The 24,368-nt window shown below is 56.4% G+C and overlaps 8 protein-coding genes across 8 annotated transcripts; 3 read left to right on the top strand and 5 right to left on the bottom strand.

Annotated features, from left to right (window-relative positions):
• Window positions 1–316: 316 nt before the first annotated feature.
• Window positions 317–1,019, top strand: IWZ02DRAFT_437018 (ubiquitin-conjugating enzyme E2 1; the record flags this gene model as incomplete). Its single annotated transcript, XM_066766583.1, has 3 exons — window positions 317–354; window positions 442–602; window positions 676–1,019. The coding sequence occupies 3 exons, from the start codon at window positions 317–319 to the stop codon at window positions 1,017–1,019; spliced, it is 543 nt and encodes a 180-aa protein (XP_066618504.1).
• Window positions 1,020–2,120: 1,101 nt separating this feature from the next.
• Window positions 2,121–5,133, bottom strand: IWZ02DRAFT_103614 (uncharacterized protein). The gene is made up of 2 exons (XM_066761289.1): window positions 4,644–5,133; window positions 2,121–4,580 (listed from the first exon to the last, which is right to left on the bottom strand). The coding sequence occupies exons 1-2, from the start codon at window positions 4,934–4,936 to the stop codon at window positions 2,162–2,164; spliced, it is 2,712 nt and encodes a 903-aa protein (XP_066618503.1). The 5' UTR covers window positions 4,937–5,133; the 3' UTR covers window positions 2,121–2,161.
• Window positions 4,867–6,571, bottom strand: IWZ02DRAFT_103623 (uncharacterized protein). Its single transcript, XM_066761290.1, has 6 exons — window positions 6,369–6,571; window positions 6,153–6,273; window positions 5,832–6,088; window positions 5,584–5,671; window positions 5,404–5,534; window positions 4,867–5,325 (listed from the first exon to the last, which is right to left on the bottom strand). Exons 2-6 carry the CDS (start codon window positions 6,225–6,227, stop codon window positions 5,277–5,279), a joined length of 600 nt encoding a protein of 199 aa, XP_066618502.1. The 5' UTR covers window positions 6,228–6,273; window positions 6,369–6,571; the 3' UTR covers window positions 4,867–5,276.
• Window positions 6,572–7,047: 476 nt separating this feature from the next.
• Window positions 7,048–8,023, top strand: IWZ02DRAFT_103588 (uncharacterized protein). The gene is made up of 3 exons (XM_066761288.1): window positions 7,048–7,380; window positions 7,475–7,619; window positions 7,723–8,023. The coding sequence occupies exons 1-3, from the start codon at window positions 7,164–7,166 to the stop codon at window positions 7,979–7,981; spliced, it is 621 nt and encodes a 206-aa protein (XP_066618501.1). The 5' UTR covers window positions 7,048–7,163; the 3' UTR covers window positions 7,982–8,023.
• A 6,092-nt stretch (window positions 8,024–14,115) lies between these two features.
• Window positions 14,116–14,997, bottom strand: IWZ02DRAFT_463324 (uncharacterized protein). Its single transcript, XM_066768346.1, has 3 exons — window positions 14,619–14,997; window positions 14,268–14,568; window positions 14,116–14,217 (listed from the first exon to the last, which is right to left on the bottom strand). The coding sequence occupies exons 1-2, from the start codon at window positions 14,976–14,978 to the stop codon at window positions 14,305–14,307; spliced, it is 624 nt and encodes a 207-aa protein (XP_066618500.1). The 5' UTR covers window positions 14,979–14,997; the 3' UTR covers window positions 14,116–14,217; window positions 14,268–14,304.
• Window positions 14,998–18,202: 3,205 nt separating this feature from the next.
• Window positions 18,203–21,160, bottom strand: IWZ02DRAFT_385559 (uncharacterized protein; the record flags this gene model as incomplete). Its single annotated transcript, XM_066765413.1, has 5 exons — window positions 18,203–18,781; window positions 18,827–19,249; window positions 19,292–20,710; window positions 20,764–20,875; window positions 20,940–21,160. The coding sequence occupies 5 exons, from the start codon at window positions 21,158–21,160 to the stop codon at window positions 18,203–18,205; spliced, it is 2,754 nt and encodes a 917-aa protein (XP_066618499.1).
• A 52-nt stretch (window positions 21,161–21,212) lies between these two features.
• On the top strand, window positions 21,213–22,849 carry IWZ02DRAFT_463312 (uncharacterized protein). Its single transcript, XM_066768345.1, has one exon. It carries the CDS (start codon window positions 21,597–21,599, stop codon window positions 22,800–22,802), a length of 1,206 nt encoding a protein of 401 aa, XP_066618498.1. The 5' UTR covers window positions 21,213–21,596; the 3' UTR covers window positions 22,803–22,849.
• Window positions 22,850–22,860: 11 nt separating this feature from the next.
• On the bottom strand, window positions 22,861–24,327 carry IWZ02DRAFT_103473 (ornithine carbamoyl transferase precursor). Its single transcript, XM_066761287.1, has 2 exons — window positions 23,888–24,327; window positions 22,861–23,843 (listed from the first exon to the last, which is right to left on the bottom strand). The coding sequence occupies exons 1-2, from the start codon at window positions 24,236–24,238 to the stop codon at window positions 22,920–22,922; spliced, it is 1,275 nt and encodes a 424-aa protein (XP_066618497.1). The 5' UTR covers window positions 24,239–24,327; the 3' UTR covers window positions 22,861–22,919.
• Between the last annotated feature and the right edge of the window lie 41 nt (window positions 24,328–24,368).

Below are 24,368 nucleotides of genomic sequence, written 5' to 3'. Positions count from 1 at the left end.
GTGCGGCAGTCTGAAGTGGAGGGCGAGTTGGGCGGGCGGCGTGGGAATCCCTGTCACGTCGGCCAGTGAACCCCGCAGGCGGTGAGCTGCAGATTGGGGCACAGACCGCAGAGAGATCCACAGCATTCGCTGGCCGCCGCTCAACTCTTCCTAGCAAACGCTCATCACCTCTCTCTCTCTCTTACAACCTCACTCCGTCCTCTTGTCTGCCACAGCCACGCCAATCTCGTCGCTTGCGGCAACGTCCGTCCGGTGATCTCGACATTGACTCACTGGCCAGCCCACATTAGCCGAAGCCTCACCCACCGCGACCATCATGACTTCGCTCGCGCAAACGCGTCTCTCAGAAGAGAGGTGAGCCGCCTTCCCCGTCACATCCCTACGCTTCACCCGCGGAGCGCAGGCCCTTGGTCGTCCCCGATCTCATGAATAACGCAACAGAAAGCGGTGGCGTAAGGACCATCCCTTCGGCTTCGTCGCACGTCCCATGAAGACGCCTGCCAACACGCTGGACCTGAAGAAGTGGGAGTGCGTCATACCCGGCAAGGAAAAGACGATTTGGGACGGTGCAGCTCTGAAGCTGGAGATGACCTTTCCAGAGGGTACGTATGCATATTGGGATTTTTGGTCTCGGGGCAACATGTTGTAACCCAAGCGCTAACAACTTTCACGTAGAGTACCCCACCAAGCCGCCCAAGTGTACGGGTTCCTCGCACCCAACTTTTCGCTTTGGCAGTGAGAAAGCTGACGCCCCGCGCACAACAGGCAAATTCGTTCCGCCGCTGTTCCACCCCAACGTCTACCCATCTGGCACCGTGTGTCTGAGCATCCTCAACGAAGACGAGGGCTGGCGCCCGGCCATCACCGTCAAGGAAATCCTGCTCGGCATCCAGTCGCTGCTCGACGAGCCCAACCCTGAGTCGCCCGCCCAGGCCGACGCCTTCAACCTGTTCAAGAAGGACCGCGTCGCCTATGAGAAGAAGATTAAGCAGGTCGTCAAGGAGAATCAGGGTCGCTAAGCTATGAACCACCAAGGCGAGTGCTTGGCTGGCGGTTCCCTTTTTCACGGCCCGCAATCTCGGTGCACGCAGGTCTGGATGGATGCGTTGGGAGTACAAATGATTGACTGCCTTGCCGCGCAAGTGATGACCACCTTCATCAGCTGGTTTTGGGAGACGGCGGCGGCGGCAGCTTGACGAGGACACGTGCTACGAATTAACGGCGTCTGGCGCTTTATACTCACTCGATGCACAGCGCTGATGCTTCCTACTTACTCACTCTACCTAACGACGCAATAGATCGTCGCATCCACTTTCTTCTCTTCACTTTTTGGCTCGTCACGCGCGTAACAAGCAGGCGGAGGAACCTTTTTCGGGCGGTGGCGGAAGCAGAAAGGCAGGCAGGCAGGCAGCGAGTCCACGACCACCAACACCTGTATCCATTTGGTGTCTGAGTTGTTTGCAAACAGACGACGGGCGGGCAAGCAAGCGGACGGGACTGACGCGCGTCTTTGAATCATGCTTCTCATCGCACTGCGAGCGCCAGACCTTGTCATCCGCGAGGAGATAGATGGGTCCTCTGCCCTGGCTTTTCTTGCCCTGCCTATCTTGTCCCGTCCTGCCTCAAACGCTTCAATCAACGAGAATCCGTTTTTACTAGGTACATAGACTGAGAGAGAAAGACTGAAAGGCAGAAAGATGAATGAATGAGTTTGAGTCGAGTCGAGTGTGGGCGTGGGCGTGCCACTTTCAAAAAGCTCTGCTGTCTTCTCTTTTTTCTTTCTCTCTTTCTTCCTTCCTTCTTTGCGTGTCGAGTAGTGGTAGATGAGGTATACAGACGGATCGAGCGACTTGATTATTTTCCATGTGTTGTCATGCAAATTGGACGAATGGAAAAGTGGTAGCGCTGTTCGTAGATGAATTGACTGAGAGACGAGAAAAGAAGCTTGAGTTGTCTGTTCGTCTGTTTGTCTATCTATCTGTCCGTCTGTTCCTCTGCACTGATCTTACTGTACCTGTAGTATGTACAGTGTCGAGCAACTGACTGCATTTCTACCCTCCCTCCGTCATCGCCCGCTTCCTTCACACTCCCTCACTCCCTCCCCCCCCCCCCCCCCCCCCCTCCTCAACGCATACATTCATAGGTAGGTAAGTGCCTCAGTTCAATCCAAACACCTCTTCTTACCCTCACCCTCACCCTTATCCCGCCTTGCTCTCGACGCCGTACTCGTCCCTACATTCCCCTCCATCTGCATCCCTCTCTCTGTATCTGTATCCAACCCCATATCCAAATCCAAATCCATCCGCGTCGGCAGCAGGCACAGCGAAAGCCGCGGCGCTATGCGCGGCGTGCGCGGCAGAGGGGGAAGCGGGGGGTCGTTGAATTGGTCAAAAGGGCGTGAGGGCTGCGGCGTTGGTCCAGTCGCGGTGGTTGTGGTTGTGGTGATGTTGTCGATGCGCCTTGTTTGGTTCTTTTGCGACTGTTCTTCTCGTCCTCTTTCTCGTTCACGTTCTCGCTCTTTGGCTGCGCCGGTGGCGGCGACGGCGGCGTGTGTCCTTCCCTCCGCATCCACTACTCCTCCTCCTCCTCCTCCGCGTCCCTCTCCCTCTTCCTCTCCTTTCCCGCCGACATCGCCGCCGCCTAAGCGCGGAAACACCTCCAGGTCGTCTTGCTCCCCACCAATACCTACACCGCAACCAGAAACAGACCCACCACCCAACCTCTGAGCCCCGCGCCGCGCCCACCTCCTCGCCGACGCCGTCGAGCCAGCGACGACGCTGCTCCACGCGCGCCGAGCGTCCGCGCGCCCACGTTCACCGCCACGGCCGCGATGGGGTTGGCGCTGGTCGTGGGGGAAGTCGCGGAGGTGGAGATCTAGGGAGAGTCGTGGAGGGTCGACGGCGCCACTTTTGCTCTTGCAGCGTTCCTGCCCCTGCTCTTCACACTCCCACTCGCACTCGCGCTCCTGGCGCGGCCAGAACGGTGCTCTAGTTTTAGCCTGCTCGTCCCTCTCAACATCGACAGTCGTAGGCGAGAACAGCGGCTCAAACAGATCGAAGCGTTCGCGAGGCCGCGGCGAAAAGGGCAACGCGAAACTCGAGAAACGGCGACGGCCGCCCCCGCTGCTGCTGCTGGCCTCTTGCATCGCAGCAGCGGCGCCGGGGGGGACGGGACTGCCGATGGTGAAGGGGGTGGCGGGGGAGACGGGGGCGCTGCGGGCACCGGGGCGGCCGTTGCGGGGGAAGAGGGGGAGGGGCAGATCGAGCAGCTTTTTGCCGGAGCGGAGGAGGGCATGGAGGCGGGAGGGTTTGGTGGGGGTGTTGTTGGTGTTGTGTGTGAAGTTCGTATTGCCGTTGGGGATGCTGGTGCCGGGGGAGACGAGAGGCGTGTCGACTGTGCCAGCAGGGGGTGATAGGAGAAGCGGCGATAGCGGACTGTGAATGGGGTGCTGCGAGAGACACGGCGCACTGCGGGAGCGAGCAGAGACGGGGACAATGGTCGCGCGGTGGGGATGCAGCGACGCGTTGCTGGTTGACGGGTCAAAGACGATGGCCCGGCTGGCCTGCGGGGTCTGGTACGAGCGATACGTGACGCAGCGCGGCGGCGCAAAGACGACGGGTGTTGCGGTGGTCAGCGCGATGCGCTCAGATGGCGGCAGCGCGTTGTCGTCGAAGCTGCGTGCGCTCGTCTGCGACGCGTCCAGCTCGTGCGGTCCGACATCCACCTCGACCTCTGCCTGGGCAGCAAGACTGGCGTCGATGGTGCTGCGCGGGGACTCGCTGGCATTGGCCGTCGTGGACCAGTCAGGAGACTCGCGCCTGTTCATGCAGCTACCGTGCTCGTCGCGGATCTTGTCGAACTTGTCTCTGATGAACTTGCACACGAGGCATGAGGCTGGACACTCGCCGTCTGGTATATGGCCACGGTCGAGATGGTCGCGGAGCGCGGTCCAGACGGCCTTAGCGATTACTCCGCCGCGCTCGACGCCATACTCGTCGACGATGACGAGAGTTGCCTGGAAAATTTCTTCGTCGATGCTGTCGTCGGTGCTCAGACTGTTGTGCTGGTATGGAGGCGAGGCCGGCGAAGGCGGAGGAGCCGAATTGGAGGGAGATGCATCTGTCGAAGTTGAGAAACTGTCTCCTGTGACCAAGTCTTCCCCACTGTGTCCATCATCCTCCTCACTCGCCTCCCCACTGCTCTCACTCCCCCTCTCACCCCGACTCAACCCCCTGACGCCAAAGACTTCGACATCTGCCCCAAAACTCCCCGTCTGGACCCAATGCTCCCACTCCAGCCGGCCAATTCCCTGCGGCTCCCACATGCTGGCCACCTGCTCCCACTTCATGTCCTTGGCGGCCGACTTTTCGGCTGACCGAAACGCCATGATTTTCCGCGTGGCGTCGATGCGAGCGAGCGCCTCGGCGCGGGTGCACGACCAGAGGCGCGCCCAGAGGGTGATTAGCGCCTCATCAGGCGACGAGTCGTTGTTATCGTCAGGGATAGCCATCGTGCTTGGCCGCGAGAGTGTCGAGCCGAGTGCGATTGTTTGCCGTGGTGTTGTCTTGGGAAACTCGAGCCTAGCTGTCGTTCAGTTGCACTTTCTTTTCCTGCTCCTGGAAGCACTCGGAGCCGTCACTTACACGCCTATATATCTGAACAGGAGGTGCGAATAGGGGGTGTGGTCGCGGCGGCCCCTTGTCTCGGCAGCGCGTTTGACAGTCTTCAAGACACTGCAGCCAGGGTGGTCGGAGCCGGGGAGAAGACCACGCGGAGCTCCGGCTCTTGCAAGACATTTCAGTCCCTGATCTCGTCTTGTAGGCAGAACAAAACAAAGTCGGCCAATGCTTGACCAGTTGAACACAAACATTGGAACAGCAGCCTGGCACAAGGCCCAGAAGGCAACAGCCTGATTCTTCTTTTCCGCGTTGGCCATTTCATCTTGGGCAAGGAGTCACCATCTCTTTGCGTGCTTTTTTCTTCCATGCAATTGTTTTTAGACTTAGGCGGAACGAAGGGTATTATGGATCCAATCCCCCAGCAACCCAGGACTGTCCGTTTTATGAAGAACCCTTCAGTTGCACTTTTTTCCTCTTCCATGCCCCATGCTTCAATCCTCAACAAATTAAGCCCAATTCTGAACCAAAGGCGGAGCATTTTGGGAGTCGTCGATGCTGATTGCACTTTTGATACCTTGAAGGCGGCAGCCGTTTGTCGTGTCAATGTTTTTCGTGTGGATATTTTCCATGGTCATGCCGAACATAGTCATGGGTGAGTTAGTAAGGAGCATAGCCACGACCACGAGGACGGTAGCCACCACGGTATCTGCAACACATCAAGTCAGCCTCCAGTCTTGCACTTGGGGAAAAGACATGATGGGAATGTACGAAATTTTAGACATACCCGCCGCCGCGGGGAGGAGACGAGCCGTAACCACCACGGCCGCCCCAGCCGCCGCGTCCACCACGGGGTCCACCACGGCCGCCACGGCCACCACGAGTCATTCCAGGAAGGTTGGTGCGCTTGGGAACAACCTGCGCTAGGGTTAGTCTTGAGCAGACTGATCCGAAGTATGTGACTTGCCTTGATGTTGCGTCCGCGGAAAACGCTCTCATTGAGAACGAGCGCCTGGGCAACGAGGGAAGGCTCTGTAAACTCCACATACGCATACCTGCACACGCCCAATTAGCGTCCGGCTCTTGCTGCGCAGCTCTTGCCAGGTAGCGAATATTTAGAAGAAAAGGTGGATGGATGGACTTGGTATGAAAGATGGTCCAGCCAGCCACGAGGAAAAGACTCATGAAACAGATCCAACTCTTGGAAACACTAACCCCTTGGGATGACCGGTAAACTTGTCGAGAAGGATGGTGACGCGGTTGATGGCGCCACAGCTCTGAAAGTGAGCTTGGATCTCCTCTGGCGAAGCGCCATAGTCGACGTTTCCAACAAAGACGCTGCGCGCATCAATGTCCTCTTTGCTCTCGCGCAGATTCTCCGACTGGGTGTCGAGATGCGACTGCATCTCACGCAGCTTGGCGGCCTCTGCTTCCATCTCTTGGACGCGCTTCTTCATAGCGGTGATCTCTTCCTGGTAGTGTGTCAGCGCATGATCAGGTTGGCTTGGTTCATGCGTCGGAGCGGTAGGAGCTCACTTCTTCGTTTGCGTCGGGGTCCTCGATGGGGCGGGGCTCCTCGACGTCATGTTCGTGGTGGTCGACGTCGGACATGTTGGCGGTCGAATCAGTGTCTGGTGGCTCCTGCCTAGATGCGCGGCTACGTGGCACATGTAGGTCAGTGGCGTTGGTGTCTAAAGCGTCTTGATTGCAGTCGGACGTTGTTGACAAGTTGGGGGTGGAATGCGCACATACCGCGGCAGGTCGGGTAGGGTTGAGAATGGGAAAGGATTGGGCAAGGAGCGAAGGCGGTATTGGGGGTGAGGGCGAGGTTGAGGAGGAGGCGATGGAGTGGATGATTGTGTGGGGAGACTGGAGCAACCGAATGGAAGTCGACGGCCTCAGTGGAAGTCGCGTCAAGCTCAAGCCAAGACCCGGGGTGGTGGATCCGAGCGCCCCACGCTAGTCTCGCTCAGCTTAGCGCCAGAGCCCAAATGTGAAGACGAATCTCTCCAAAACAGCCCACTTTGTCTTTCTCATTGATTCTGATGAAATTAGTCCACAAGATTGCGCAACTCTTTCGCACCTGTTTGCTGCTGTGCGTTTTCAATTTACATTTACCACCGAGTTGTGAATGGCTCTCATTCGAAGTGCTGCGACCAAGACCTCTAACCTGCAGGCGTCGCCATCTTATCGACTATCAGATGTTTATTTGGCCATCAGAATCATGGATGCAAAGTTGGCTGCCGTCTTTTTGCATGGCTGGAAGAGCAATCCGCTGGTGGCCCACAATGTCTCAAAGTCCAAACTGCAGTTTTATATTCCCACAAGTGCCATCGACGTTGGTAGTGGCAGCGGTTCAGGGACCAGGCAGGCGGAAGCGAGCACGCCCCACGCTAAACGCGGCAAACACCACGGCTCCTGCATCACCGCCCGCCAACCAGCCAGTCCTGAATCCTGCAACCTTTCATCCTCTCTGCCTTCCCCACAGTCCCTTGCAAGCCGTGCATAATTCTTCATCCTGTTCCACCCTAGCCCGCCGCCGTCGTCATGCCCAACTACTCTGACAACGCCCAACAGCCGCTGCTCGACACGAGCAGGACCCTGACAAGCTTCGGCGACCACGACTTTGGACGCGTGCCGTCGGCATCGTCAGAGACCGACGTGGCGCGCAGCCGGCAGGCCACGCAGCGCTTCCTGAGCTCCAAGACGGGCCACTACGCCGTCCTGCTGCTTGTCGGCCTGGACGTGTCGTGCATCTTTGCAGGTAGGCATCACCAACACATGCAGCGGAAGAGCCAGCTCCAAATTTTCTCGCCCCCTATCCCTGGTGCATGGTTCTGAGTTCGGGGCTTAAATAGACTTTGTGATCCGGCTCTTCCTGTGCGAGAAGCGGCTGCCCTACGCCTGGAACGACGGCCTCGAGGCGCTGGGCATTGTCAGCCTCGTCTTTTCCTGCCTCTTCATGGTTGAACTGGCGGCGTCGCTGTGGGCTTTTGGCTTGGAGTAGGTCTTTTCTTCGTCTCCCTCCGTCCTCCATCTGTTGTAAAAAAAAAAAAAAAAAAAAAAATTGAAAAGACCCATTTACGTTAGTACTCACATGACGCAGACACCTCAAATCCCCTTTCCACGTCTTCGACGCCCTCGTCATTCTGGCCAGCTTCATCCTCGACATCCTGCTGCGCGGCGTCATTGAAGAAGTCGCCTCGCTCGTCATCGTCCTGCGTCTGTGGCGCATCTTCAAGATCATCGAGGAGCTCAGCGTCGGCGCCCAGGAGCAGACTGAAGACCTCGAAGCCCGCATCGAAGGCCTCGAGGACGAGAACCGCCGGCTCAGGTCTGAGGTCCAGCGTCTCAAGGGCCGTTGATCCTTTGACGTTCTGATCTGCCAGAGCCAGAGCGTACCTAGCTCCAAAACCTCCAACCCTCTAAGCCAATTGTGGAGAAGTCGTCACGGGCTGGGATTGGACGTCTGCACAAATTCTATCATCTTTGTAAATGTGTACGAAAAAAAGCATACAAACGGATTGATGGATTGACAGGAGTACGGAGTGTCGGCGGGACAAAACACAGATGCGCTACTGTACTGTACAATAATACATACATGCATATACAGCACACAAACACAGGGAAGCAATCGATCCTATAACACCAAATACATTGAGCTGAGTCACATGTCACCACGCGTCCACTCCGGTCCTGTCCTCTCGTCCATCGTCCAGCGCAACACTTCCGCTTCAACCCGTTTTACACACACGTCCATCTCAAATCGCGGGAAGAACCAGTGCCGAAAAATCACAGAACCGTCACAAGGAAAGTCAGTCTCCACTCAATATGATCTATTCTCCACCCTCCTATTCCACATCTATCCATATATCTAAGAAACATGCTTCGCACATCCAGCAAACCGTAAAGTGTATACTACAAAGCCTTCATTCATTCATTCATTCATCCATCCATCCATCCACTCGTTGTGCATCCATCACGTTGCCTGGCCTTGTCTGCCCACGGCAAAAAGCAGCCAGCCAGCAGGCCGTTCGTCGCTTTCCATGTCTCATCTCCTCTCCTCAAATCTGAATTCTTGCACGCACGCGGTATTTCCAGTTGAGTATGAGCATTCAAGCTCGTCCCCCGTCCCCGTCTCCTTTCTTCATTTCGAAGCGCGGCAGATCCGTGATTAACGTCAAAGTCAACCTACGAAGTGTCGGTTCGGTACGTGGTCCCTGAACCAAACCGTCTCCGTTGCCAGACTCGGAGCGCGTCGCTGTCATGTGGATCTTGTTGGAATGGCCGGTGATGTCCTGGATGTGCTGGGGACCGCCAACACGATGGGTGAGGCGGATTAAATTTGCTCGTCTTCAACGCCGAAGACACTGCGTCGACGCGGACTCGGACGACGAGTCAGCTGGATGTCTTGGTTGGAGGTTCACGAGGGAGAGAGAGAGAGAGAGAGAGAGAGAAAGAGGCAGACGTCTTGGTCAAACACGCTGTCTGTCTTAGAGGCGAGGCAGTCGTGCGCGACGCGGAGAAGGACAGACAGACTTGCCCGCTCCACCCTCGCCGTAGGATACTGCCAAGGGGAAAAGTGACAAAAACGACATGTGAGTGCCGCGCTTCTTCGAATCCCCAAGGTATGAATTGGCGGTCCTGGATCGAGAAGGGGGGGGGGGGGGGGGGGGCCGCAGGGCTCCATGATCCGGGGAGAAAAATCATTTCAGGGGCAGCAGCAGCAGGAGAGTGTCCGTCCCCCCGCCTGGAAAGAAACAGTTTGATCTTTCTCGGCCCTCGATCCGCCAGTCCGACCAGGTGTTCTCGAAAGCCAAGTCACGGCCTCGAAAGCGCCGGGAAGCGGGAAATTCGGCCGTGATTTAGGCCTTGGGGACTCTCTCCACCTCAGTTTTCGAGAGATTCTCGACGCAGCTGGGCCAGGATACGACGCGGTCCGTTCAAAACCTCCTCGAAAGGGCTCAGGTAGAGGCGAACCGTCATGCTCGATCAGCGCTGAAGCCTCTGCCACATCAGAGGGAATTGGGTTCAGCCAGTTGACGATCCACCCACTACCGGCTGTGGCCCTGATTAAGAGACTCCGTGAGGAACTGTTCGTCCTCATCCATCCACATGTCGAGGAATGCTCGGGTCTCGAAACAATGCATGCAGACCATTTTATGGTCTCCCTCCGCCTGGGCCTTGGAAAGGAGGTAACAAGACTTGATCTCCACAGCGGGGGCAAGGCCGAGATCGAGGTCTTCAGTTGCCATGTGACCGACTGCTCGCATCAGAGAGAGGTCTCGTCACGAGTGCCCCTGGCAAATGCTTTCGAGATGTCGAAGCAGGATATATATACGAGTTGAAATCCGAGGTAATCGGTATCGCGTTTGAGTTCGAGTTCGAGTTCGCATCTTGTTCCTGGCCGAGATGTCTCACTACCCGCAAGACAATCGCATCTTGGGCATAGCGAGTAGGAGTATCTTGGTCGGAACCGCCGCGGGGTCCACCTTTGACAGAGATAGTGGCGAAAGCAGCAATGAAGATCGGGAGAGCCATGAATTCAGAGCCCAGTGGGGTTTCGGCTTGCTGTTCTTCTCCCTCTCGTGACCTTCTTTCAGTCTTCAGACTGGAGAAAGGTCGTGCATCTCATCGGCAGCAGATGTCCGTGCTGCTGCTGCTGCTCGTGTTCATCACCAGCGCTCTCGGCCGTGTTCAATGATGGCGCACCAAATCGTGGCACTTGCCGATTTCTGCCTCCGAAATGGTCGCCAGGATGAGCAGAAGGCTGCTCGACGTCGTGCTTCGGCTGCCAGCTCGGTAAGAGGGAGGAAATGCGGCGGCGTCGTTGTCGAGGCAATGTGGAGAGGGCATTGTCCGAGTGTTGCTAGGACGTGAGCGTGTGCGTATGTACAGCCAGAGCCCATTGCATCTTGATTGAGCAGGGCGCTCTGAGATTTGTGGGATCGTTGGTACAGCGCATTCGCTGCATTCTGTCCTTGGCCTGGATCCCCAGGACACCCACAGTCACGTGGAGAAGAAACGATCCGTGTAAAAGCTCGCAAAATGGCGGCAAGGGCGCCAGCTCCGCAATTGGGGCTGCTCGTGGTGACAAAAGTGAAGTCGGATCAGATTCTGATCAACATACACGGAGGGTTTCTGTGAGACCTCAATTAGCACGAACAGCTGTGAGACTTTGGTAACTGATGTATCTTGATTGAATCTCAGGCTGGCCAACTCAGCCTTGACGGAGATTTCGAGGTGGTCTTAACAGTTGGTTGACTATGATGGATGGACAAGAAAACAATCAAAAATTGCTCTCATTGCGCGTGTGTCAATGCAGGTTGGAAGTCAGCGGTGTTGTTGTTCCAAACCAATTCCTCAGCGGCTGCAAACCATGATGAACCGCGGGTTTAAAAAGATTTCCTTCAGGACAGAAGCAGAGCCCGAGGAGACGATCGTTTCGTTCCCGAGACACGAGCAACGAAAAGAACGCTCATTGCGAAAAGACTCGTCCTCGCGCAAGCCTTGCTCAACTCAAAGTAAGAATTACGAAAGTCTAAAGATGATCAAAAAACGGAAGAGCAGGAGAGACCAACAAACTTACATAAAATTCAAGTGAGCATGGCACTCAGGGACTGTACGTTCCCGCACGGTCAGGAGGAAGAGGAGTAACAGTAGGAGGAGAAGCTGGGGTTGTCTGAATATAGAGCGAGGGGTGCCTGGGTGCCGTGCATGGTGAAAATACATACGGTGTATCCGAGGAACAGATCGTGTTGAGGTATAGCGAGTAGGTCCCAACGCCACGTAATCCAGCCATCTACTGTTGGGACCGGGAAATTTTGAAGCCGATTGACAAGGGTTGACGCATTTGACGACGGCAGTGCGGTGTTGCTGAAAGCGTGAAAGCTTGCATTCGGTCGAGCCATGGCGATTTGCAACAGCTAGGCATCCAGCGACAGAGTGCAACATCGACTTGACCCGGCGGCCAATTCCGACGGTGATCATGAAGCAGAAAGAGGTATTGATGACGAAGCCTTGTTGGATGAGCCTGCGATGAATCGAGACTGTCCCACGTCAGCAGTTGCGCGCGTTGCGGCTGTGGATCATCAGGTCTGCGTACTCGCAGCGGAGTTGCGAGCATTGACTTACTCCATGGTTGCTGCTGAGACTTGTGTTCCTCAAGACAAACACAAGACACTGTGCCGGCACAAGCGCGGTAGTCAAAGGCCATCAAGAGCCGCCAGAGACCTCCATTGCTGACGTTGGCCTTTGCAATGGCTCGAAACGCAAGTCAACTTGGACTGGAGGTCTGAGCAACGCCAAAATCTGGAAGCGACGTCGCCCCAGTCATAGTCCAATGCGCGACATGTGGTGTGCGAGACGTTCCAGGTTCTTGTCGGCAGAGCTGACATGCTCGGTGCGCACCCTGATCGCTTCATGTAGGTCGTCGGCGGCCTTCTAAATGTTGGCCAACCTCAGTTCAACAATCTTCTCATCGTTGCCGGTCTTCTTCTTTGTTGGGGTAAGTAATGGGGGTATTACTGCGACGGTTATTACCCCTATGACTTAGGCCCACGTGGTTTCTGTTGTCAGTCGCGGTGACCTGGCGGCGTGATCTGGACCGCCCCGAGTGCGTCACGAGGCGCATTGTTCCAAGATAGGGCACCAGACATTGCTGATTCCACCACGGCATCGACATGCTCAAAGCCCAGAACCTTGGCAGGAAGCTGGCCAAGCCTTTGGATTTCCCGAGAGGCATCGCGTGTTATGTTGTTTTGGCTTTTACGCTGGTGGTCTTCAATCATGGAATGCAGCGGAGAAGTGGTTGGTTCGCCCTCCTGCTGCTGGGCGAACAGGTGAGCCATGGTATCTGTCGACCGAAAACCGCCAGACTTCCGGTGTAAGGTCTTTAGCGGACGCCCGCCGGGAGCCCCTGCCGTCAGGCCCTGGCTTGTGGTAATACAGCTCAGGGACCTTGGCGCTGGCGGCAGCAATGGCGTCAGTGGCATCGTTTTGGACCGGGGTTGCAATAAGGACGACGAAGAAGAATGTGCCGATGGCGTTTCTGCGGTGACAGCCCGGTGCATGTTGAGGGAGCACCCTTTCTATTTGCCCGCACCGCGCCAGTCGTCCTCGACAGCGCGTTGGATGGACGGGCGGACGTGGCGCCATCCGCCCGCGACTTGATTGAGGTCACAGGCGTTTGTCCAAGATCTTGGGTGGCGCTGTACCGGTGCAGCTGGATGCCATCGGTGCATCCATTGGCCCATGTGTAGGAGTCGACGAAGTTCTCCCGCAGAGAATTGAACAATCGACTGAGAAAGACTCCATCGTCGTCCTCGAGCCTGCAACTGGACTCACTGAAAGTTGAGCCACGTGTCGTCCACATAGAACTTCTTTGACGGTGGCCGACCCGCAACTGCAACAATGAAGGGATCGAGTCCAGAAAATGCTCTTGGATCTCGTCAAGCTCTCGGGGTGCGGCGTGAACTTGTCTGGCTCGATGCTCGCAGTCCATAGCAGCCGAGGCATGGTCTGCCTTCAACTCCCTGCGGCAAAGTCCATAAGCCCTCGAAGGAAACCAATTAGTTGTCTTGGGTGGAGGCAGGTCGTGCCGTGATATATTGTGAAGAAATCAGCATTTCAAGCGCCAAAATAAAATTGTAGATTGACTTACACAAAGGAGAGTATATACGAGTCAGCGTGTGGAAGAGTGTTGCAGGAGATTCATCCGGGGTGTTTGAGACTCTGGAGACAGATTCACACCGCAAGAGTGGGTTTCCGAGAACAGTGTCGCCGAAAACGGGTCGTGAATGGACTTAAAGACTGGCGTTTTTTCCCACTGCGGGCCGGCATGGGAAGACGGTTTCGTATCCTGGAGCAAGACCAAGATCTGGCTCCACAATGACCAGGATGTCCTCTCCGGGTAGCGAGAGAGCTCGGAGAGCACATGGGATACGTCGCCAACCTCACCCGACCGGATATCGCATACGCCACTCACAAATTGTGCCAATGCATGTTTGGATGTATTCATGATGGATTCGGCATATGGAGAAAACACCAACTCCCATGGCGTCGACAAGATGACGGGCATCCCTCCATGAACGGTTGGTGCAGAATCGACTGTGTGCGATCGAACTGCTCGTGGTCGGCGCTGGCTGGAAATAAACAAGGACGCGGTGACGCTAAATCGCCCCGTCTTGTTCATAGATCCGTAGCGTCCGTATCGAGTTCCTGTGGTTGCGCCTGTGGACCAACTCAAATAGAGTCAAGTCGGCGCGCATCTGGTATATATACCACCGCTTTCCGGTGCGCGGCAGGTGCCTGGGACGAAAAGGAACTCCTGAGCTCTGCCTTGGGGAGCGGCTTCCCGTGCTGCAGAGCGCTGTGGATCAGATCCAGTAGTCCCACCGCCACTGGGTGCTCCAGAACGAAGGAAACTCGGGATCTGGGACGCATGCTGGGCGTGAAAATGGTCAGCGTTGGATCGCAAGATTTGATTAGACCGGCTTACTTGCAAGGGAGCGTTCCGTGCCGAGGATTTTGTATACGGGGAAAGGCTGGCCACTGCAGGAAATTCGGGCCCACGGCATTCACGAGGGCTCCCATGTGTGCTCTATTGGTGTGAGAAGGAGAGAAAGAAGATGGAAAAAGATGGAACTGTACCTGACAGCCTGCGCCAGGTCGATGCGAATGGCCGATTTCAGCCCAATGTGCGCAGTGTAGACAGACAGGGCCTTCTGCAGGTCCCCAATGCCCGGATTGCGGTTGTCCGCGGGTAAAGTAGAGCAGAGGATCCGTTGGAAATGGCCGTTGTGTTGGACGCGCCTTCGCTTCCTGAGGAATGGGTTGGTATCGCTTCTGAAAGCGGACAGTGACGGTGTGTCTCGCAAGGCCGAGAGCGAACCGCCTCTATTCGGTGTGGGTTGTTATCGCAGCTTTTTTGCCAGAGATGACATTTTCCGCACTAGAGAAGGTTAAAGAGGAAGAGGAAGAACAAATTCTGGTGAAGCTTACGGCTCTTCCCGTCCAATTTCTTCGATTCCTTCGAGGAGTGGTCGACATGGAGTTTCCAGAGTTTCCATGCTCTCGACAGCACAAGGAATCACCGGGAGCGACGCCATGGACTCTTCGTGGATGAAGAGCCACTGACAGCCGAGGAGTCACCATGATCTCCTCGAGGGAGCGGTGCACTGGGAACGACCATCTCTTCGAGTATTCGGACGCGCGAGACTGCCACATATGTGAGTCCGTCGGCAAACACTCTGTGGTCCAAGTTGACTGCGAGTTTTTCGACTGAGACGGACTGAGCGAAGAACCCTGGCAACAGAGAGACGGAAGGTGCCACACTTGCGAATCAATGGCTAGAGGGACCATTTCCGGAACAGCAGTTCGGACCACATCGATGCTTCTGACATCTGCTGACGACGTCAGACAAGCAGCCCACCGTGCTGTTCTCTGCAGGCGCTGATGGCAGTGCGCTTGTCGGACCGGTCTCCTTCACGTTGCTCAGCAGAGCATTGTCCGTGCCGCCCTCACCACGACTTTTGATGTATTTGATGCGCTCGCGCCAGTCTAAGTGCCAATATTTCATGTCCTGAAGAGCAAATAAGAGCTGGATGGTCTCTACCGCTGGGCGTTCGCGGTTGCGGTCCTCGGCATGCATCATGCGTGGAAGAAAACGACAACTGGACCGCGTTCCACTTGGGCAGCAAGATGATTGTGCAACGAACGACTGCGGTGAGTCCGACACGCAATACTGCCTGTTGGACATCGTCGCCCAATGCCAGACGCTGAAACGCTCCGGTAGGTGGCCCAGGAGCAGAAGAAGCAGCGGAAAGGCCTCACTGCCATCATCGCCAAAAAGCTCCTCCGAACAGATGTAGTCCGGTGGCGCCACGAAGAGATTATAGACTGTGTGGCCATCAGTCTGTTATATATACGGAGGATGGCGCCTTGCCGAGGGAGACTTCGGTCCAAGTGAATGCTGGGACCGCAGACAGGAAGAGTGAGTTAGACTTGGAGAATAGTTTCAGACGCCATGTCGCGAGTCGTGACCGGTATTCACCGATCCAAGGGGGTGTTGGGGATAAGTGCGGCGCTCCAAGAATGGGGGAACGAAATCTTTCTACTGCGAAAAGCGAATTGTCAGCTCAAAAAGTTCGGAAAAAGGCCTTTGTGATGGGGCGTCTGTCACTCACTTGGGTAGTTCCTTTGGCCGACAGGCGGGATGGTTGAAATTGGCGTTGCCCACACAAAGCAACCAAAGTGCGCGAACAGCAGGGGTTGAAGTCTGACCGTGGAGAAACTCTTCCCCTCTCCTGCCTGTTCGGCGGTTCCGAAGACAGTGACGTCTTGACCGGTGGAAATGGTTGACATGGAACTCGTGTTCATTATTTCACCAAGTACCACTTCCTCAGCCCCAGAGAGACCCAAGGTAAAGGTAAATGGTCAGGCTGCACATGATGAGGAAATGGAGAGAAAAAAGAACCAACCATGCAAGACCAAGCGACGCAGGGCACCGAACGTGCACGCGACAGGCGCTCACGGACGACACATGAGTTGTCTGAAGGGCACAGAGGGAGCCATACTCTCCCAATGCTGCGGTATGTCCTCGTGGTGACCTTCAACTCACGCCCTCAATCAGCTCCTCAAGGATGAGTCCCCCACGCCACCGGACCCGGCTTGGTCAGAAGCGTGGAGGACTACCCAGCACCCCTGACCGATGAAAATATGTATTGGAACGAAAAGGAATTGGAAGATGTAAACGAGCGAGAAGAAAGTCAGCCAAAAGAATGCCTCCGACCTCCAAAGAAAAGGTAGAAGGGGGGCGGGTGAGTAGCTCACCTCTTGACCGTTTCCCCATTTTCAACTCCTCCCCCGTATCTCGCCTACCCCTGCCAGAGCCCCCTTCACCCCCCTTCCCCTTCCTAGCAACATCACTATCCGCGAGTACGCACATACCCGCCGTCACTAAAACAACACCTCACTCACTGCCAATGCGGAAAGATGCGGTGACGCGCACGGCATTTTTTCCTTCCACAACTTAGGGACACACACACACACACACACACACACACAGAGAGATAGACACACCATCCACATGCGGCCCCCCGCCGTCGCGGTGTTACACAACACCGCAATGTCGATCGACGCCGACGTGCCTGGCTGGGCAAACGGCGACGGACATCGCATCCATCGGGCGCGGCGCTGCGCTGCGAATGTCATTGGCAAGGCCAGGGAACGGGTGTGTACGCAAAGGGGTAGGAGGACGGATGAGTGGTGTGCGTGTGTGGGTGGGTAGGTGCCTGCCTGCGTGTATTGGACCAGATGTATCATATCATATCGTATCGGCGGACGGGTAGGTGAAGGCGCTGCTGTCTAGGTGTGTTAGTTGAGCTTGGCAGTCGAGATAGGTGGCGGACGGATACTTGCATATTTCTGCGCTGGTCGGCTGAGGAGGGGCGTTGGTGGTTTTGGTTATGGTGGTGGTGGTGGTCAGAAAGATGTGCATAGAAAAGCTGGGAGGAGGCAACGGGAGAAGAAGAGGTAAACGACAACGCCGGCCAGACACATCTCCGCAACCGCATCAATTGGGCAATTAACCCTAACCAGTGAAATATTCTTGAATCAAACTCGCATGCCTGCGCCCAACTATCAGCGCGCGGCTGGCTATGCGCGTTCCCGTTAGCGCACTATTTACAGACCCAAGCAACAAAGACACGCAAGATATTGACAGCAGAGACAGGCCCCACACACCAACATAGCTGGATACGTATGACATGACATGACATGATATGATGATTTGATCTGTCCACGCCCGCCAGGCGCGACGCAGTCGACAAGTAACAGGGACGGTATCGTACAGATACAAGGACAGATACACAGTCCTGACGCCGCAGCCGCCGCCGCCGCCATCTGCAGACAGGCGACTGGATACACAGTGTTGGTAGGTTAAGGCGACGAGTCTCCCGATCGATCGATCGATCGACGTCGAGACGACAAGCCAGCCGCTGCTACGACGTGTGTAATGAAATGTGACTGACTGAGAAAAGAGAGCAAGAACAGAAAAAGGAAACGCCAGAAGGAAAGATCAGAGATACCGTAGAGACCCATACGTAGCATGTCCGATCCAGAGCGCCCGCCAAACAGTCAAACGCCGTCAGTAGCGCCTTTGCCCGATTCCCGAAGACGAAAGAAAAGTACACACGCATTTGCCTTTTTTTCCTTGGTAGAGTAGGAGACAATGAAAAGAAAAGATGAAAACATACTAAGAAACTCCTTCGCTGATGCATCTGGTATGTATGCGTGCTTGTCGATTGCTCGCTCGCTCCGCTTGCATGCCTGCACAAGCGCGCAGAAAAGAAAAAGAAAAAGAAAAAAATCTGCTCTGCTACCCTTGCTACTGTGGGAGGCAATGAAATGAAATGTTCAGGTAGATCAAACTGACAAAGAAAACGCCCGAAAGCGCCATGCGAATTCTGTTCACAAAGATGGCAACAGACGCGGATATGGACAGGACGCGGAATGCATGGAAAGATGCGCGCTGCTGAGATTGCGCAACATGGATAAAAAGGGTGCATGCGGACAAACGCGCCGCCTCAAACCCTGCGCGACGTCGATTGGAGAAGCCGGTCTGCCCTCTCAAACACGTTGCCTGCAAAGCGGCCTGTGATGGGAGGGTCCACGGGCGTCGACGTTGGGCCCAGAACCATGCTGGGAGGCGGCGGGAAATGGCCCGGGGTGCTCGGAACAGTCGCCTGAGCTGCAGCGCCCAGCGCGGCGCTCATGGGAGTGGCAGGCTGAACCGGCGTTGGAGTAATGTGACCAATGCTAGAAGCCGGCGTGCTGTTGTGGGAGGAGTAAGGACCAGGTACCGAAGTGCTGGTGGGACCAGGGACGAAAGGAACAGGCCCAGACGAGGTACTGTTGATGCTGTTCCCAAAGGCGTGGCCATGGCCATAGTTTCGAGACTCGCTGCGGGGAGGGAATTGAGTGGGTGTCGAAAAGGAGGATACAGAATCAGAACGGACAGCCAGGTGGCTCCAGGGAGAGGATGTAATGAGGATGCTAGCCGCCTTTACAGCCTTCTGGATGGGCTTCATGAAGGACTTGATGTCTTCGGGAAGCGGACCAATCTGACCGAGATCCTTGACTGCAACGGCGAGGTCGCTCCAGGTCTGTGGCTGTCAGTTGAGTCTTTGAAAAAAAGGTCGGGATCTTACCTTGACATATGCAGTGCAGAGCTCCCAGAAGCGCTGCGAGGCACGAAACTCGCTGTCGCGCAGTTTGATGGATGCAAGAACCTCGTTCAGCGACGTAGCCGCCTGATGCGCTTCTGTCGACCGCTCCAAGACTTTGATCCATTTGACATGTGTCATGAGGCCACGCTCAGGATCAGACTTGGCAGCGAGGCAGGCTTGCTCGAATCTTTGGTGACAGACCGGCATGTTTTGCAGCGTCCAGTAGCACGCCATGCCCAGTTTTTGCCAGATTCTTTCAAACTGCTGCTCTTCGTCCGCTTCTTCCATGCTCTGCATCGTGCTGCTGCGCGACATGCTTACCGAGCCGAGAGTGGCAAACGACTCTCCAGAGCGAGGAGTGACGGCAGATGCTGCGCTCGTCAGGGTGTTTGATCGGCCATTTTCCTGCATGGGCGGAACAAGCCCAAGTCCGCCGTTGGGCGCGACGTTGGTGTCGAGAGACAGGCCTTGCTTCCTTTGACCAGGGTGCCTCTGACTGGGACGGGGCGCCGTCTGAGTAGGGGTCGTCGAAACCCGAGTATCGCGTCCGTCGGCCTTGGGTCCAGCCGGGTCGACAAACTCGACGCCGAGAATTTCGCAGGCATTGCGTGCCTCGACAGTTCCCATGTACTGCGCGTTCAGCTGTGCACGCCATGCTCGCCGCACTGCAGGATCATCTGCTGCCTTGGACATGTCTTCCATTGCGTCGTGAAGCAAGATTTCGAGGTTGACGAGGGCGTCGAGACACGCATCCGCCTCCTTGAGAATCTTGTCGACCAGACTGTCGGCCTCGTCTTCCTGATCCTCGGTCAAGGCGTCGAACCGTTCAAGCAATTCCGACAGGGCATAGGCCCCAGTGCGCGCACGATGGAATTGGGTCATGAGTCCTGGCTGACCGGGAACATTGGCACGGCGGAGCAGTCTTTCTGTGGGCAGGAGGTAGTCGATCGCAGACTCAGCCGTCAAGCGAGCCGCTTGCACAACCTCCTCGTACTCGGCCGTCCAAGGCTTGTGCTCCACGAGGTTCGACAGGGGGCGCATCTTGGCCTTGGATTGGTCTGCGGGAAAGCCGTTGCTAGAGAATTCGGAGAGAGCTGACCCGTGACTCACGCCGCGTGAGTGGTTGGTGTTGTTGGTTCGTCCTTCGGTGACTGGTGCGAGTTCTGTGGCCTTGCGACTCACCATGCCCATTCGCTTTGCCCGGATTGCGTTGGAGCCGGTGCCTTCACTATGGCTTCGGTTGCGCTCGTTCCCATTCACGGCCAGAGGCGCAACGGGCGGCCTTCGCGATGCCGCGCTTTGCTGTGACTGGACCCTCGCATGTGATCTCGCCGGAATGGGAGGAGCGTTACCTGGGGAGTCGGGTTTCCCGGTAATGTCTGTAAAGGCATCCATACCGCTGATGCTAGGCTTGACGGGAAACCGGCCGCCGGCTCGCGTGCGCATGGGACGAGGCGTTTCCATGTTACCCTCGCTACTGCCGTCAGCATTACCCAGCGTCACGGCGCGCCCAACGTACCTCGAGTCCCCCTCCGACTCGACCTTGAGCCTTTGTCTTGTCGAAACCTGCCGCAGATATCGCTTGACTTGGGTGGTGATTAGGGCGTCGCGCTCATTGTCTCCCGACGGCACGGGTGCCCTTTCTTTGATGTTGAGGATTTCGGGCGGCGGAAAGGAGATGGGGTTGCCGTCGAGCTTGAGCATGTGCAGGCTGCTTATGTCGCCGAGACACACGGGCAGCTTCTCGATCCTGTTGCGCTGGATGGCGAGGACCTTGAGCGAGGTGAGGTTGGCAATGTCGTCGGGGATCTCGCGAATCTTGTTTTTGCTGACGTCGAGTATCTCGAGGGTGCGGATTTGCAATATCTGTTGCCGGATTTAGCATCGCTGGCGTCAGTGTCGTACCCGGAGTAACATACGGCCGGGGGAAACTCGCGCAGGGCATTGTATCGCACGTTGAGGTATCGCAGGCGCGCGCATTCGGACAGGCGGAGGGGGAGCGTGGTAAAGGAGTTGTGGGAGAGGGCGAGTCTGGAGCCTATTAGAGGTGGATCTCGAGGCGACTTGTAGGCAAGCTGGGCAGAGCGGAGCGCACCTCTCAATGTCGGCCTTGATGATGTCGACGACATCGTCTGGCAGGCGCTTGATGCTGTGGTGGCCGAGATCTATTGTGACTCCAGGCTGCTGGAGGTCCTTGGCGACGACGTCCGGGTCAGGGTCGTTGCGGCGGGGGGTTTCCTCCCTGGCCTGGGCGATGGCCTTGCGGGCCAGGAAGATGACCTCGTCGTCCTGGAGGGGCGGGCGGTCTTCGTTCATTGTTTGCGCATGGCCGGGAGTGGTTGTGGAGGGGGGGGAGGGTTGAATGAAAGACCGTCTGTCCGTTATTGCGGCTGATGTCGATGTAGGAACCCGCCCGGTTTCCAGTGTCGAAAGCGCACGGCCCAGGTCCACGCGCCGGCGCCCTGGGTTAACCTGACTGGAGAGAGCCAACGGTCGACTACGACAACCTGTAACCCGCCAAACGTCACAACGTCCCATGTCAACTGTGGTTCATACAAAGGCCACCTTTTCCCCAAAGGAGCGACCCGCACCCCTGTCCACTCTCGCCATTCCGGGCTCTAACTACCTGAGCAAGAATGCTTCCACCGTGGTCCCTTGCGCCCGTTGACTCCGTTTTGGGCGACGTGTCGAACGCGTGGGCCAAGCATGTGATGTCGTCGAAGGATTCCTGATATCACTCAGGTGGGTGGCCATGTCACAAATGGCAGGGGTACGACATGTTATTTCCAATTTCGCAAGTCCTGTCTTTAAGCCTTGCCCGCTGCTGCTCTTGCAATTGACTACTTCACTCAATCCCATCACTCTCCAACTACTCGCTCAAAATGTCGCTCTACGTCTCATCAACCATGCACCGCGCCTACACGTACCTATTCGGGCGACAACCGCAAACCGACCTCGAAGCCGTGCTAGACCGGCTGCACCAGCGGCTCGAGGACGTCGAGGGCGGCGTGACGGCGCGCGACACCAAGATTGCCGTGCTCGAAGAGCGCGTCGCGCGCCTGGAAGCCGAGCTCAAGGCCCAGAAAATGTCGATGCTGCAGCAGAGGACGGCTCTGTCGGAGCAGCTCGTCCACGTCCGCCAGGCTCGCTCCGGAAGCTTGCCGCAGCCGCTGCAGCCCCTTGTCGCCGCCAACCACCACTCTGCTTCTTCGGGCAGCGCGCGCTCCTCTCCGGGCAAGCTTGCTTCGTCGACTCCTCCAGGGGCTTCTTCTTCGTCGTCGTCGTCGTTCTCTTCCCTGGCTGCGAGGTGCTACTAGCATTCCTGCGGAAAAGGGGGACCACTTTCCCAACCAAAAAAAAAAGTCCCCTTGGAAAACCTGGATTTGAAAAAAAAAGGCGCCCTGGATTAGCAGCATCAGCACTTGGGCAGCGGGCGGTGGGCCAATCACATGGTTCCAACAAAACAACGAGCCTCCTGTGCCCCTCCAACAACAAGTCTACTCACTACACATGTCAGCGCGTTCTGGTTCCTGGATTGGCACGCAGCAGACAGACATGTTATCGTCGCCTGTCTCCACGTCTTGACCGGCAACCCGCGACGTCACTGCGACTCCACTCGGGTTACCCATCGCGGATATCACCGATACTCTGCCCTCGTGTGACAGGCTGGCTGAGCTGTCTTGATCACACATCGGCAGTTGCTTTACATGATCGACTTGTTTACTGCAAGAGCCACGACTACGACAGACTGCCCGCACGGCGTCATGTCTGCAGTGGCGTCACGCGCGGTGGAACAGCACTTTTGAAATGCGAGAACGCGGAAATGCATCTGGAGCATCATCACTGCACTTTTAGCCACCCTGCCGTTTCCTGGTCGCATTACAAAGCGATTCGGAGGGCAGAGGCATTAATGATTGCCAGACCTGGGCACATTTACTTTGATTCATCGTCATTGTAGATGCATACCCTACCTCGATTAGACGACTTTTTTTTTTTTTTTTTTTTGCTGTATATAAGCTTTTGGATGCAACTGAAGAATTTTGACTAGCTCCTATGCGCGAATAGTAGCAACTCCTTAGGACCATCTGCTTTTTGATTCATTGAAGAACCATTCCTGCGCCTTTTCTTCCGTCTGAAGAGCGAGTTCTCTCTTAGGAGAAAACCTAGTGGGGGGCTTGCTCATGTTCCTTTTCATAGCTTGTCCCCTGCGAGTATCGGGGTGTTGGCCCTCGACATGGCCGATCATGTGCTTGGAGATCTCGAGAGGCACCTGGATGTCGCCTTGGTTGACAATAAAGGCCTGGATAGCGGAGATGGCGGCCCACAGGCGGTTTTCGGCCTCTGGGAAGACGAGACTGCGCGGACCGTAAAAGACCTCGTCCGCAACCTCCTCAGCATGGCGCGGCAGGCAGTGCATAAACTTCCAGTTGTCTTTGGCGCCGCCCTCGCGTCCCATGGCCTCTGTGATTTGGAAATCGGCAAAATCTGCCATCTTCTTCTGCGCCTCGGCTTCCTGTCCCATCGAAACCCACGTGTCGGTGACGAGAACGTTGGCGCCAGCAACGGCTTCTGATGGCGACGTTGTCTCAATCAGACGGCCGCCACCGCTGCCAGGGCCAGCCGCTGCTTCGGCAATCTGGTCCCGAATCGACGAGGGAATTTCGTATCCCTTGGGAGTAGCGACGGCAAGGTCAACGCCCAGCTTGGCGGCACCAATGGCCAGGTCGAAAAGGACATTGTTCGCGTCACCGATCCAGGCGAGCTTGAGGCCCGCAGCGCCTAGTGAGTCTGAATGGGGGGCGTAAAGGAAGTTTTCGGAAATGGTAACGAAGTCAGCGATGGTCTGGAGAGGGTGGTAGAGGTCCGAAAGCGCGTTGATGACGGGGACGCTGCTGTGCTTGGCCAGCGTTGCGACGTCCGAGTGAGGGCCAACACGCGCGAAAATGCCGGCAACCATGCTGGACATGACAACAGCCGTGTCGTAGAGGGACTCGTTGACCTGGGTGGATTAGACGAGTCGATTGTAAGAGGCCAATGGCTTACACCTAATTGAATGTCTTCCTTGCCTAGAAACATGGGGTGTCCGCCCATCTTGACAACTGCGCCCTCGGTCGAGATGCGCGTGCGCGTGCTGCGCTTGCTAAACGTCATGGCGATCGTCTTGCCATCCAATGCGCCTCTGATGGAGTTGGGCACACTGCCCTTTTTGATGGAGCGCTTGTAGGAGAGGGCATTGCGAACGAGGGTTGTGAGCTCTTCCGGGGTCAGGTCCGCGATGGACAGCAGGTGGCGCGGCGGTTTGGTCGGCGCGTTGGCGGAATAGTAGCCGCGGCGAGCAGCGGGAGCCCTGGTCAAGGTGCGCAGAGCAGGAGTACAGAGGCGGAGGGGAGGCATGGCGGGAGAGGAGCTGGAGGTAAGATAGTATGAGACGGCAAGCGAGGAACCCAGGGCGCCTCGGAAGCTGCAAACGGCCAGTCGCGAAGGTGACGAGAGAAGTTGGGGCGCTCGGACAGAATTTCGCCCT

The sequence above is a fragment of the Phyllosticta citriasiana genome, assembly GCF_038021145.1.
Source record: "Phyllosticta citriasiana strain CBS 120426 chromosome Unknown IWZ02scaffold_17, whole genome shotgun sequence".
Taxonomy (NCBI): Eukaryota; Fungi; Ascomycota; class Dothideomycetes; order Botryosphaeriales; family Phyllostictaceae; genus Phyllosticta; species Phyllosticta citriasiana.
Note: the sequence above shows the minus strand (reverse complement) of the source record. Positions and strands in the feature narration are given on the sequence as shown.